Source organism: Berghia stephanieae, chromosome 13, assembly GCF_034508935.2.
Source record: "Berghia stephanieae isolate SIO BIC M18660-M18661 chromosome 13, UCSD_Bste_1.3, whole genome shotgun sequence".
Classification (NCBI taxonomy): Eukaryota; Metazoa; Mollusca; class Gastropoda; order Nudibranchia; family Aeolidiidae; genus Berghia; species Berghia stephanieae.
The window spans coordinates 34,306,678-34,321,767 of record NC_088372.1 but is presented as its reverse complement, the minus strand read 5'-3'; the positions used below and the strand labels follow the sequence as shown (position 1 = coordinate 34,321,767).

Genomic DNA, 15,090 nt, shown 5'->3' with positions numbered 1-15,090 from the left:
CAGCAGGATGCCACACATGTTTTGCAGAACTGTACAAAGACAATGGGCGACCATTTGGTCCAAGAAGACGACACTAAAGTCGAAGATCTATGGGTCTCAGCACAAGCTTGGGAAGGCCACAGCGTTCCTGCATCTTGTTGACCTTCAGCCATAAAGACATCATGAGGGGAAAGAAGGAGGAGGAGAAGAAGAAGAAGAAGAAGAAGAAGAAGAAGAAGAAGAAAAGAAGAAGAAGAAGAAGAAGAAGAAGAAGAAGAAGAAGAAGAAGAAGAAGAAGAAGAAGAAGAAGAAGAAGAAGAAGAATCTGTTCTACAAGCCAATGGCCGCACAGTGTGGCCGGTCGTGAAAGACAAAAATAATGATGTAATCCAATCCTACTTTCTACAAAAGTACTATAAATTGAACCAATGGTATCATTTCTTTCATCAGAACATTCAATTGGCCCTAGAGGGGTACTTTAATTGAGATTTTGTGCCAAATTCGAATGTCGCTTTGTCTTAGCTTGTCATTCTCATGCTGCCTCAATCAGGTGTCAGCCATTTTGTGACGGTAACGCGAATATATCGACAAAAATTTATCATGAAGAATCAGACCAGCTGCAGGCAACAGACAGAAAAATATGTATAGATTTTTAGGGAAAAAAACCCCCTAAATTTCATGAGAAGAATCTGGATCAACCCTAATCTCTATGAATTTTAATTTGAGAATTCTTTACAATTGATGCAGTTTAGTTTAGATAGCTCAGTTGATAGAGTACTAGCTATACACACAAAGGGACCAAGATCGATCCCGGGTGCAGTTGGGATATTTTCTCACCCTCCTGTCCACCCAGTAGTGAATGGGTAGCTGAATCTGTTAGATTTGGCGGAAAGTACTTTGCAATAGACCAGTGTCCGATCCAAAGATTAGAAAGCAATTGCTATTGTCCATTTCATGCTATAGAAACCAGGATGAACTCTAGCTCCATGAAGGACGACTAAGTTTAACTAGGTCAAATAGCTATTTCTTACACGAACCACACCTAGTTTTCCACCACGCATCAGGTCTGTCACTGCCAGTGCATTTCATTGGGGAAATGTCATTTTTTAACTCACTAAATCCTAGAGAATTTTGCTCTTTTCAAAATTGGAAAATATGTATTAAAAATGAGCATGGACATAGATAGTTTTATTCAACTACCACTAACATCCAAAAACAAAAAACAATGGCTTTGATACTACGGCTATAATTTGTCTCAGAAAAATGTAATAAATAGGCATGGGGTAAAAGTAACCCGTGTAAACTACGGATATAGTCGGTGTTAGGGTTGAGTGAGTTAAAAGGAGGAAATTCCTCACCTGACTTCAAAAACACGGATTTCCGCAGATCTGATGAAAACCATCAGCACTGAAACATTGGCAATTACACAAAAGGCAAACTCCATCCTTTGGCTTTTGTGGTGTCTTTGGATTTCGCTGACGGAGAAAGACTTTCATTCAGATCTGTCGATGACGTCATCGCCGTCGTTGTGTCTTGTGCTTTCTGTGGAGAAACTGCTGGGACTGTTATAGTTCTCTCACTCAAGCTGTTCATGTCTGGTGGACTTGTGAGATTGCTGGAATTCTGTGTCGGTGTTTGGGGTTTGAAACTCTCAACATCACCGGTGACTACAGTTTGGTTTTCAAAGAATTCTTCACTCGGTTTTCCAGAATAATCATTATTATTATTCTCAGAAAAGTGTGGTTGGGATTTGACAGATGAAGTATGGAGAAGAGCTTTACTATTATCAGTATTATTACAACTATCACTTGCTGATGAAGGGATTAAACCTGAATTCTCACTATCGTTATTCAAACCAACATTCAATATCTGTTCTTTGACATTTTCCGTCATCAACTTTCCGTCCGTTATACTAGCAGTGCATCTGCCTTCAACACTACCATCATCACCATGACCACTTCTTACAGCACCATCACTCACAACACCACTATCAATCTTTTTACTCCCATCTGCTACCACTTTACAATTTCCATCCTCGGCCATGACACCGTCACGACTCGCTTCTCCGTCCAAAGGCCGACTGTGGACGTCACTACCGGTTTCTTCCGTAATTTGAGGCGAGGATGATGATGCCTTCTGAGGATTGTTCAGGACACCAGGCTGGTGAATGGTAGAGGCTGCAGTGAAGTTTGTCAGCTGTGGGATGGACGGCATGGACAGTTCCATTTCCTCAGGAGAAATCTGCATGGCCAGCTGTTCCATCAGCTCCACCAGTTTCTTGGCCTTTCGAATCTGAAAATGGAATTTAAAAAAAAGAAAAGAAGATAACATTAACCTTTTAGGACCCAAAATATGACTTAGATTGATTTTTTTTGTCTGTTCTGTTTTTAAGGGTTTTAGAGCATTTGCAACACATTTAGGTCATATCAGCAGCAGTAAAAAAAAATATTTTAAAATAGAAAATGGGATTGTAAAACATTTCTAGAAGTATAACTAATACACCTGAGAAAAAGTAAGACATAGGAGAATTGGTTCAAACAGATGAAGATTCCCAAGAGCATACAATCAGTGTACTTAGTTTGAGATCAACTAAAAGTCTCATCCAGATACCGGCACAGGACGCCACAAAGAGGAATACACTCAAATGTTTACAGGATTTGTCCAAACACAGTGTTGAACTTCAACAGGTGATCTTTTAGTTCTTTACCTGCGCCGCAGTCAAGAAGTCGTTCACTCCATTAAATTCCCGACCACTGCAATGGGTTATCTCCCAAGATACTTAACTGATTTGTTACTGACAGCTGGTTAAATTACAATCGCTTTTGCAATTATAAACAAATTGGCAACACATAAGGAACATTGGCAACATTGGAATTAGGTTAAAGTCGAGACTCACCTCGTTCTGGTTGATGATGGTGTACAGATGCTCCGTCAGTTTCTCCTTTGCTTCACTCTTTTCAAAAAGATCCATCTTAGCCTCAATGAATTCTTTTTCTGCCTTTTCATAGCGTTTCCTGAAGGAGAAATAGAGAGATAATAAATTACATAAAGCCATTACTCCTTGCATTTGAGGCGAGTGCTTCTCCATGGCTGTGGTCCTGCACGACATAAATAAATGGATTCAAGTCAAATAAAATGAAATCATTTCTCTGAATACTAATCTAAATAGAACCATAGGCGTACACCGAACAACCTTGTAATTTTATATTCAATTTACACTGGTAGATTTATTGCTATAGCTTTCCTCACGAATATGTAAATAATCCTGTCTAATTTAGAAATTTACCCTTTCTTTTTTATTTGTTAATTTATCTATTTTAATTCTAAAAACCATATACATTAATTTTACTACTGATGTTTTGTGATATTGAACAAAATACCAAACACAAAACATTTTGGGCTAAAAACCCTTCACCAGCCAGCAAAAAAAAATAATGAAAAAAACCCCCAGACATGTTACTAAAAATTGTGCCGAATATTTCTCTGCCATCGATCTGGTTTTTTTAAATTCATGTATTCATTGATTTTTGTTGTTGGCTGAAGAAGGGTTTTGAGCCCGAAACATTCTGAGTTTGGTATTTTGTTCTTTTATTTAAAGCTGTTAAATTCACTTTTGCTCATTACTATTGAAAACTCACTGAGCGTGTGCGTAGTCCAGACTAGCTATTTCAATCTTATCCCTGATGATTCCCACATCCACATTGAGCAACGTGTCAAGATGGGTCAACTCCTGTTGGATTTTCACCAATTTCTGAGCCTCGGCTTTGGCCATTTTACGCCTGAAGAAATAAAATATGAATTAAATCAACTTAAAAAGTAATATTAAAAAAATAAATTTAGGAGATAAAAATAGTAGTTTCTACAGTAACTCATAGCGGCCAACTTTTCAAAGAGCTAAATTGGGACAACCTCATGCACAATACAATGACAATCATGGTTTATGACAGCACTTTGTTTGGACTAAAATATTATATCGCGTAGATTTAGAGCTTTTTCTTTTTCTGGTTTTTAATTTTAGAATTACAAGTTAGTGTCAATGTTGCTGCTCGAAGCTCGGAGAAATGAATAATAACGTGAAGTTGAATGTAAGCTTCAATTTAATTACAAAAACAGATCAAATGAACGTTTCGGGTTTCCCCTTTATCAACAAAACAGGATGATTGAAACACCACAGATGAATGAGATGATGTGGTAGTTAAGATGAATCACCCGTTATAATAATAATAATAATAATAATAATAATAATAATAATAATAATAATAATTACAAGTTAGAGCATCCACAAAAAAGTAAGACAAAATGGAAATATTAAAATAGGAAACAGATGTGAATTCCGAGGGCAGACTCACTGTCAATAAACTTAGTTTGAGATCACCTATAAGTCTGATCCAGACACAAGCACAGGATCCCACTTTGAGAAATATTCTCAAATTTATAGCACGACAGAGGCAATAGCAGTTACTTTCTACCCTTTGGATAGGACGCTAGTCTGTCACAAAGTACTTTTCACCAGATTTGACAGATCCAGCTACCCAATCACTGCTGGGTGGACAGGAATTGTTCTATCCTCCAATAAACCAGTGGTTTCACCATTCTCATTGCTTTATCAACCCCCCCCCCCCCAACTCTGTTATAATAATGTTATAATAATAACAACAACAACAATAATAATAATAACAATAAGAACAACAACAACAAAACAAAATAATAATAATAATAATAATAATAATAATAATAATAATAATAATAATAATAATAATAATAATAATAATATTAATAATAATAATAATAATAATAATAATAATAATAATATAATAATAATAATAATAATAATAATAATAATAATAATAATAATAATATTAATAATAGATGGCCATTATTGTCCAGAAATGGCAATTCATGTTTGGTTCCATTGTGTGTAAACAATTGGTATTGGTACGTTTGTGATGAATAGATAGTATTGCCTACATGTTAAATCAGTTACACGTTACACGGCCAATTATATCTCTAGAAAGACATTCTATCACCCCCCTCTGTCTCCCCACCCCTCTCTCTTTTTCTTTTTCTTTCTCTCCCTCTCTCACGTGCGCGCGCACACACACACACACACACATAGGCACACACTAGCCATACAATCACACGTGTAAATAAAACTCAAATTTCCTTCACCTTGTTCATTAGGACACAATGTCGTTTTGAGACAGACGACCACAAAACGGGATTGATTCAACTTGTTCACTCACCTTTCCTCGATGGCTTTGGATAAAAGGGCCCGTTTTTGCTTGTTGGCTTCTTCGATGACTTTCTGTTGCTGCTGAAATTTGACCACATTGTCCAATTCCATGCTGAAATTATTAAAGGATATCATTTAGAATTTATTTGAAATAAAAACAAACACAAAACAGTGTTAGTAATTTGATGAGGAGTTTTAGGGAGGGATAAATTAAGAAAACATTCTTTACATTCCAAACGGAACGCCTTACCAGCTGATATTGATATCAAGATTAAGAGATGCCTTTAAAATGTACTACAATCTTCATAGGAGAAATAAAAAAAGATAGGAAGAGGAGGATAAAGAAGAAGAAGAAGAAGAAGAAGAAGAAGAAGAAGAAGAAGAAGAAGAAGAAGAAGAAGAAGAAGAAGAAGAAGAAGAAGAAGAAGAAGAAGAAGAAGAAGAAGAAGAAGAAGAAGAAGAAGAAGAAGAAGAAGAAGAAGAAGAAGAAAAAGAAGAAGAAGGACCTGGAGGATGAGGAGAAGAAGGGAGAGGAGGAGGAGGATGATGATGATGAGAAGAAGAAGGAGGAGGGGGAGGAGGAGGAGGAGGAGGAGAAGAAGAAGAAGAAGAAGAAGAAGAAGAAGAAGAAGAAGAAGAAGAAGAAGAAGAAGAAGAAGAAGAAGAAGAAGAAGAAGAAGAAGAAGAAGAAGAAAAAGAAAAAAAAAGAAGAGGACTTATTCCTGCAATTGGCAATTAATGAATGTCAAGCTAGTAAAACATTCACCCAATTCTCTGAATTCACTTTAGACCAAAAGTTTTTTTCAAGTAAACCCCAACTTCAAACAACACTAAGGCATGTTTTCAATAAATGTTTTTTTTTTCAATTAAGATAATGTAAATAGAAGTTTATGTACCCATACTTGAATAAATGCACATCCAAATACATGAGTACCCATACTTGAATAAATGCACAACCAAATACATGAGTACCCATACTTGAATAAATGCACAACCAAATACATGAGTACCCATAGTTGAATAAATGCACAACCAAACACATGAGTACCCATACTTGAATAAATGCACAACCAAACACATGAGTACCCATAGTTGAATAAATGCACAACCAAATACATGAGCATTGCTTAGTCAGCTATGTGGGATACCAGAGTAGGACACCCGCCCTCGTACTAGAAGGTTCTCGGTCTAAGTTCTATTTATTCACATTCCCTGATCGTAATCAGGTATAAAATGAGGCCCTGGCCGTCAAGAGCATTTTCTCTATCCGAAAAAATTGTAATATTGCTTTATAGATATCATGTTTTGGCTTAAATGTTAAGTGTTGCTGCTGGCTAAGGACCCGTTGTAAAGCACTTACAGCATGTTTAGTGGATATTTGGGCTATATAAATGCTCTTTTTTTAAAAAGTCTGTCGAGAATTTTTTTATTTTAATGTTGAAAATAACCATTAATACCTTAAAGCTTGGTCTGAGCTGAGCTCCACAACCTCTTTTTGGGGAACTGTCTCCTGTTTCAAATTTCTGTCCGTTTCTGACGACTGTGCTGTGGACTGAGCTGAGGAGGAACTGTCGGATTTTGAAACGTCCTCATTCTTTGCCATTTCGCCCCGGTGTAAATCTTTTCTCGACCCCTCCCTCGCAACATTTTTGTCAGATGAAAGCCTCTCCTCACTTCGAATGGTTCTACCTTGAGCTAGGTCCGATGGTCTCTCAGTTATTTGACGAGGAGCAGCAGATCCCCTTGGGCGGCGAGCCATTCCTCTTTTGGAAGATGAACCACGTTTGTCATCGGCACTTGCTGAAAAGAAAACCAATAGATCTATTTTTAAGCCAAGTTCTATTTATAGCCCATGGTCATTGTACAAAGAGAGTAAATGATCGCTGATGCCGGGCCGATAATTAATGATGATACGTGCGTGTGACGAACTGCTTGGCTGCTGGGTATCCCACCGACAGCTACAGAAGCCTTCTGATAGTGGATGGTGGCGTGAAAACTTCAAAGTTTTCGGTTTACCATGAGATGGGAAGGGGAAGGGATGACACTGTGACAAGAGAGAAGGGGGAGGGGGAGGGGAGGTGGCATGGGAGAAGATGAAAGACACAATGGGTTGCCTGATGACAGCAAACCAGCTACCATGTACATAGATCCTGAGGCTAAGTGGCTGGTTATAAGTACGTAGGGACTCCCAAAAACAAAAAAAAAGAGAAGGAAGGAAAGATAGAGAGAGAGAGAGAGAGAGAGAGAGAGAGAGAGAGAGAGAGAGAGAGAGAGAGAGAGAGAGAGAGAGAGAGAGAGAGAGAGAAGGGACCCTCGCACCATCTACCTCTATGGACCATGATTTTGGTCTCTCTAGCCAAAATGGCTTGTTTTGGCTAGGGAGACCAAGATTTTGGCTCACCAGTGTAAAACCGTATTTTCGTTTATAGAACTGTTTCTTTATGTTGAAGTGGCAAATTTTTTCTTCTATTTATTTATTGCATGCCTGTTTGTTTTGTTGTTGCTGTTCTTGCTTCTTTTTTTTTCTGGGGAGAGGCGGGGGGGGGGGGGGGGGATGTTCGTTCTTGGTGTCACTGTTGTGACCTAAATGTGTTGTACGCACCGTAAAACCCTTTACACACAAAGGTTTTGTATTCATCGTTGTACGGCAGTGTACTCAATAGTAAGTAGCCCCTCCCCCCTCCCTACAGAAAAGTGAACAGATTTCATGGAACTACATAAAAGAAAATTGAAGAACAAAAAGGAAAATGAAAATTCAAATAATTTGTGTTGGGCAGCTGAAAACTTACAATCTTTCTGTCTCTCGGTAGGGGTTTTTTATGATATTATTACAAGACCTAAAACGGCCCCAATAGCAACAACAACAAACAATTTTTTTTAAAAAACAAAAAAAAAAAAATGGCCTTCTCAACACAATAATAGTACAAGAAATAATTCCATAAATGAAAACATGGCTCTATTCAGGAGGCCAAAATCATGGTCTATCTGGCCAAAATTGAATTTAAAAAAGAAGAGAACAAAAATAAATTTTTGCATTGGACGCTGACAACTTTTTCTTTGGAGTGGGGGGGGGGGGGGGGGGGTAGGGGTATGATAATAATGTTAGCTACAAGGCCTAAAAACAAATAAACCAATAAATAAAAAACAAGAAAAAAAAAAGTTAATAAAATTTTATTTAAAAAAATTTTTTTAAACACTCGACAACATGAAGTGGTTCCATAAATAAAATCACAGTTTACCTAGCAAAACATTTAAAATATTGTTAAAAAACAAAACTAAATTAAATTTTATGTGGGCAGCTCACCGATAATTTGCAATCTCTTTTCTGACACTTTTTTTGGTGTTGGGTGGGGAGGCGTGATTTGATTATTACCTAAAATGACCCCCCCCCCCCCCCCCCCCCCCAGACAAAAAGGCAAGAACAATAACAAAAACAAACAGGCAAGCAATAAATAAATAGAAGAAAAATTTCGCCTCTTCAAAATACAGTTAAAGAAACAGCTCCATAAACGAAAATACAGTTTTACTTTTCGCTGTGATTATTCCCAGACAGAGTCTGCCAATAACGAAAATTTGTTATGCCCAGACAGGTGTCGTTATTCCCAGACACCTTTTTTGAAACTCTGCTCCTTCAAACAATTATCCACATTCCAGAATATGGAATGTTTCGAAATGCAAATAGAAATTAGTAAAGCTAATAAAATATCAATAAAAACATAAAATTACCCAACAATAAATCAGTCGTTACTACATATACACAATATGCGTCGAATGGTTAAGTCGTCTGCCTTGAGAGGCATGTCAGATTCGACGATGTGGGTTCGAATCCTGGTTCTGCCACTTTTTAAAAAAAATTTTATTCCATCTTCTTTCTATACAGAGTGTTGCAAATGATAAATGTCCCATCCACCCACCCCCCTCCCCACCTCTTTTTCTCTCTCTTTAGTTCCTTTCTAGCAAATTGTTATATTCGTCCCCACTCCGATCTCAAAAAGTATATTCTAAACAGAATAAATAATTAAAAAGCAAACAAACAGAAATATTCAGAGAGCGACCAAATGGTCAGATAGAGGAGAAAAACAATAATTTTTTTTAAATTCTAAAATAAAAACAATTTAAAGAAATTTCATGCTCAGAAACAGAAGAAAGCCAAACAAAAAGGATAAAAGAATAGACTCGCTCAGAAAAAAAAAAAGGGGGGGGGGGGGGGGGAAGCGATCAGATTCGAACCTGTGCAGCTAAAAGGAGCAAAATGAAAGGTGGTCTAACCCACTGAGCTGTCTATCCACACCGGTGTCGATGTATCTTAAAATTCACATATCTGATTAGAATATGTTGTGGGATCTCGTTTTGTGGACGTGTGATGATAAATTGTATTGTCTTGTATGAAGAAGACGGGAAAAAACAGGTGTTGGTTTTGGGCTTTGGGGCGAACAACACCATGGCCGAGGAAACAACTTCCCGGCCATCATCAATATCCCCAAAATTGTGGTCAGAATGAACAAATTATAGAAACAAATTCTAATTTTAATGGTTGGTGGACTATGAATATGAACAGATTTGATGATTGATTAACAACTTTCTTGCTGGATGAAAAAAAAAAAGGCGAATTGCCAGTTTGACGTTTTCAGTTCAAAGTGACACTTTTTTAAAGCTGGATTTGACATTTATCACTATTTACTTTCATCTTGTGTTAAATATCACTTGATATTGACTAGGCACTTGCAAGAATTTTTCAAAATAGTGATATCAGTATTAATTTAGCGTAGAAAAATAAAGGGGAGTGAAACATTTACTAAAGTGAAAAAATTATCGCTCTATCTCAACTAGTTAAAAAGTTATGACCTTTTATGTGGTGAAAAATTTCTATAGAAGCTTAATAGGAAAATATGTGACCAAAACACAGCAACCCAATGGATAATCAAGTATAATTCAGAAACGGCTTCAGATACAACTTTGAAATTTTTACATGTGGTAATTCAACATCTCTGTAATACATTGCAAACAGAAAAATAATTATTTATTGAGAGATAAAGGTATAGTTTAGAGCTGAAACAGCTGAAATCAAGGAAAAATAGATCACGACATGCAAATGAATGACCTATTGGAATTTTGGAAAATTCGACAATTAAATATTTATTCACATGTAGATAGACCAAATACACCACTGAATCGGCGTCATTTAGTTGTTCACTTTGAACTTTTCAAAATGAAAATAGACCTCATAAAAGCAGAGATATGGACTGATAAATGTTTGAGGTGGTGTATTAGTGTTTAAAATGGTCGAAAATAGGTGATTTTAAAAACTTCCCCTCCCCCGTTCCCCTAAATTGGACAGACGTCCGTCAAAGGATGAAAAACGTCAAAATCAACAGTGAAAAATCAATCGGAAAAAAAAGGAAGAGAATTGTAAATTATAAAATGAATGCATGGACATGAAAACGCCAATTAATTGAATAATTTAAAACAAAAATAACTTCCATAAATGGAATATTTTGTAAGATATAAAGATGTAAAGTTTTGATGTGGATTGATGAAGTTATCTCTCAAACCCAGCAGACGACAGTAAGTGAATCAGTATAAGAAAATGGCAGCTTCTGTAAACAATCGAGGCCAATTCTGTTTTTTGGGGGAGCTGTAACTTTTGAGTGCAAACATATTTTGCTCTGAAATTTTTAGAGAAGCTACTTTGATATGTATCTCAGAAGGACTTTTTTTTATTAAGAAGGACCATCTCTGGTTTAAAAGTTATAAGCGTTTAAACACATATACTCTCTTTACGCAAAGATTTCTCAAAATCATGATATAGGAAGATAATAATATTAGAGAGCTGAGCCGGTGTTACCAATACTTAGCTTCTATAACCAGGACAAATAATTCGTTTGGACAGAAAAATAAATAAAAACTTACCGCTTACCGTCAAAAGCAGTTTAGATTTGAAGATACATTTGTTTTCTATAAAAAAACATTCGGTACTAGACAATCCTTGATGAATTTCAAAAGTTGTGTTTGAAATTATATCCTAAATATTTAATGTTTCATTCCTCGCTAAATCGTGTGTTTTTCTCGTCTGACCCATAGGTTGGTGCCCCTAGTGCCAGCCGCCTGCCGCGCAATAGCCGCGCAAAACAAAGGTTTTTAAAAAGTTTATTGAGAAAAAGATACGGAAAAAAGTGTCCCTAGATAGGTATGCAATTTGGTGCATAAGTGCAGTAAAAATTGGTGCGCAAAATTAGTTCGTAGAGGATGCGAGACTGTGTGTGTGTGTGTGGTGTGTGTGTGTGTGGTGTGTGTGTGTGTGTGTGTGTGAGTATGTGTGTGTGTGTGTCTCTTTCTTTCTTCCTTTTTTTTTGGGAGTGCCTACGTACACGGTAACGGGGCATCTAGCCTCAGGATCTATGTAACGTAAACCGGTTTACCGTTGCAACATTCTGTCAGTGATGGTCCTCGCTGTCGTGACCGCGCGCGCTCGTGTGTGTGTGTGTGTGTGTGTGTGTGTGTGTGTGTGAGTTGTTTTTTTTAAATCAAAACAATTTTAACCATTAATGGCGAGATTCCATCTTACACTCCCCAAACTCCAGATCTTAGTCTTAATGTTATCATTAAAAGACAAGCTTTGCGATCTATAGTTTAATTGAAGCCCGAGTCGAAATATACTCTTACTACTGCTCTCTTGGTGGAAACGATTTATTCTGCATAAGCAATCTGGAGAAAAAAATCAGTGTCACTGTAAAAGGTTAAAATTTCACGAAGTACGCTCCGTGAACACCGCTGTAACAATCCTTTGATCTACGTCATCAGGCAACCCATTGTTTCTTTCATCTTTACCCATTCCCCCTTACTATCCCCCCATCCCCCCGCCCATCTCTCTCTCACCCTCTCTCTCCTCTCTCTCTCTCTCGTCATAATGTTATCCCTTCCCCTTCCCATCTCAATGTAAAATGAAAACGTTCTGTTGTTTGCAGATACATGTATGATTGTTTTGTTTTCTCTCTCTCACTAGGCTAGGATTAAAAACCAAGACATCAGGTAATGGGTGTCTAATGCCAAAGTATAGATTCTCTCTTTGGCCAATTTAGTCACGCATGTGGCAGTCCAGCTATTTACTATGTTCTGCCTATACCACACAATAAGTGGGATTTTGGGGGGTGGGTACGAAAGAGATCAAGGTCATAAGTAACCGTGCACAAGAGCTGTATAGGGAATTGGTTTCTGGTCTTGCAAATACCAAATATTTTATGGAAAGCTTTTTCGAACTCCAAGACGTCTGGTTTGTTTTGCTATCTTGGAACAAACGAAACAGAGATGTCTTGATGTGTGGCCTAGTTGTCTGATTTTGTGACCTGGATGTAAGGTTTTGTGACTTAGATGTATCCTTTTGTGTGTGCAAGCCATGCGGGTAAGTACGGCGATAGCTTGCCAGTTGAGGAAAAAAAAAAAGGAAGAAGCAGCGTATTCGCATTTGAAAAACAAAACAAAAAAAAAAACTGAAAAAACAAAACAACTTAACCTTTTAAAGGCGAATATCAATCTTACTTGGACCAAAAATAAAATCTTACCGTTTTCATCAAAAGACAAAAAACAAATTACAATTTAAAAACTTGAGCTTTTATATAGAGCAATATCCACCCAACGTGCTCAAAGCGCTTTTTATCAATATTCTTACTGCTCTTATGGTGGAAACGTTTGTTTTTTCTGCGTTAAAAAATAATATAAATGAAGACTATTATTTGAAAAACAAAAAATCAGTGTCACTGGCAAAGGGTTAATTGCAGTACTCCTGCATCCAGTGAGACTCCTACGGCACTTGCTAATCATAAAAAAGGAAATAGCAATCAACAATACTAAGGTGAAAAAAAAAAAGAAGAAAAAAAAAAGGTGGGGGGGGGAGGGGAGGGGAGCAAATCCAGTCGCAATGCAACCTTTTAGCGGCGAAATTCGATCTTTGACCTAACACCAAATCTTCTATCATCAAAAGACAAGTAACGGCAAAACGATTATAGACAATTGAAGTCCGAGTTGCGATAGTCTGACTGCTCTCTTGGTGGAAACGCTGTATTCCCCGTTAACAATAATAAAGATAAAAGCAAACTATTATCTAAAAGCAAAAAATTAGCTACGCCGTTAAGGGGTTAAGAACACCTGCAACTGCTGCCAGCATCCTTGAGATGCTCTACGTCACACAAGGTCACCAAGCGACACGTCTCCCTTTCGTCTTCATGCAACCCCCCCCCCCCCCCCCTTTCTCCACTCTCACGGTGGTGGTGGCGGCGGATAAAAAAGGCCTTTTTTTCTTTTATTCAATCAACTTGCCTGCTGGTGGACCCTAGGCCTCTCTACAAGTCCAAGAAATAATACTCACTTTTTCTCTGCTCCAACGAAAATATCTACCCCCTACCGGTCTAATTATTTGTAGCAGACGACAAATTTCTCAAAACGGTCACGTGACACTGTAAAAACAACACAGGAAGTCCATGAAAGCTTATTTACGGCATTTCCTTCGAACCGTGTAAACAACAAGATTTCGTTTTCATTCGACTCAACGGGTCAGATTGGCCGGTATTTTTTTAACGAACTAAAGTTCTGAAAAATCAAAATGTTTCTTAGAAAGTTGAAAGATGCTAGTTTTTGACACAGAGGTAGGTTTTTTAAAAAAATTTTATATTTTACGTGAATGCATGCTCAAGGCGAGTTGGACGTGCAGCGGAGGTTGGTCGGCCAAAGGCCCACCTCTCTAGCATCATTGTATGTAGAATTTTATGCCCTTTCCAATGATATATAATACATGCCATTTCATTCCACTGAGAAAGAAGAATGAGCATTTTAAAATCACTCCTAAATTTTTTCCCCTCAAAAACGGAAACAGAAATCCTCGCCTGTTTTCAACTCGCGAGAGCTACTTCTTGCAAGTGCCTATATTGACTGTTCTGGGACACAATCAAATAACCACTGGCATTTTTTTCAGAATATTTGGTATTTTTCACGCCTAGTTTGGCATTTTGCATAAAACCTTTCTGCCAACACCTGTCTGGGACTAACGAAAATTGGTTATTCCCAGACAGGTGTCTGTGAATAATGACAGCCTTTACTTTTACGCCGAGGAGCCAAAATCTTGGTCTCACTGTTGTTGGTCCCTAGCCTCCACCTAGAATTTTAGTCTTCCATTTGACTTTTCAGTTTGTGGCGAGCTGCTAAACATTTCATGAATTGGAGACTTGCTAAAGCAAATGCAAAAAAGTTTGAATGTGGATACCAAGCATACTTTCTTGAGAATTGTGCCGCATTTTTCTGAGGTCTTCATCTGTAAAACCGGACCAGGCTGCCATGTTGGCAACAACCACAAAACTGAAAACAACTTATCCAAATTTACTTCATTGAAAGAAGAGAGATGGTAGCTTTATAAACTTCTTACCTGAATAGTTCCGAGCTAAGAAGAGTATCAACGTGCAAATTTATAATTAGCGAATAAAAGTGAACACATGTCGGTATGTATCTACTTCTTATTTTAATCGACTTTTATCTCACTTTCAGCTTATCTCTATGGTAAAAACGAGGACCACTTATTTTCATGTCTGAAAACATAATTCATTGTTCACTATTGTGATGGAAATCTTTGTTTTTTAAATGACGCAAAATATTGTCCATTGCGACAATAATAAACTGGGCCCATAATTGCATTCGGAGGGACATATATGTAAAAGCACATTATTGTTGTTATTATTTCATCATCATCATCATCATCATCATCATCATCATCATCATCATCATCATCATCATCATCATCATCATCATCATCATCATCATCATCATCATCATCATCATCATCATCATCATCATCATCATCATCATCATTATTATTATTATCATTATTATTATTA

At 37.2% G+C, this 15,090-nt stretch overlaps 2 protein-coding genes across 3 annotated transcripts in view; both read right to left on the bottom strand.

The window, feature by feature from the left end:
- Nucleotides 1–1,289: 1,289 nt before the first annotated feature.
- Nucleotides 1,290–14,559, bottom strand: LOC144958771 (uncharacterized). 2 transcript variants are annotated; one of them, XM_078890964.1, is made up of 6 exons: nt 14,475–14,559; nt 6,670–7,012; nt 5,223–5,324; nt 3,618–3,758; nt 2,876–2,993; nt 1,290–2,271 (listed from the first exon to the last, which is right to left on the bottom strand). In XM_078890964.1, the coding sequence occupies exons 1-6, from the start codon at nt 14,536–14,538 to the stop codon at nt 1,402–1,404; spliced, it is 1,638 nt and encodes a 545-aa protein (XP_078747090.1). In that variant the 5' UTR covers nt 14,539–14,559; the 3' UTR covers nt 1,290–1,401. The 2 variants fall into 2 exon arrangements, with proteins under 2 accessions (XP_078747090.1, XP_078747089.1); XM_078890963.1 differs by having other exon boundaries at nt 14,466–14,543.
- Nucleotides 14,560–14,728: 169 nt separating this feature from the next.
- Nucleotides 14,729–15,090, bottom strand: part of LOC144959286 (uncharacterized) — an 11,235-nt gene continuing 10,873 nt past the window's right edge. Inside the window, exon 3 of the mRNA XM_078891828.1 lies at nt 14,729–14,784. Within this exon, the coding sequence (XP_078747954.1) occupies nt 14,729–14,784 (56 nt within the window). The remainder of the gene's footprint in view (nt 14,785–15,090) is intronic.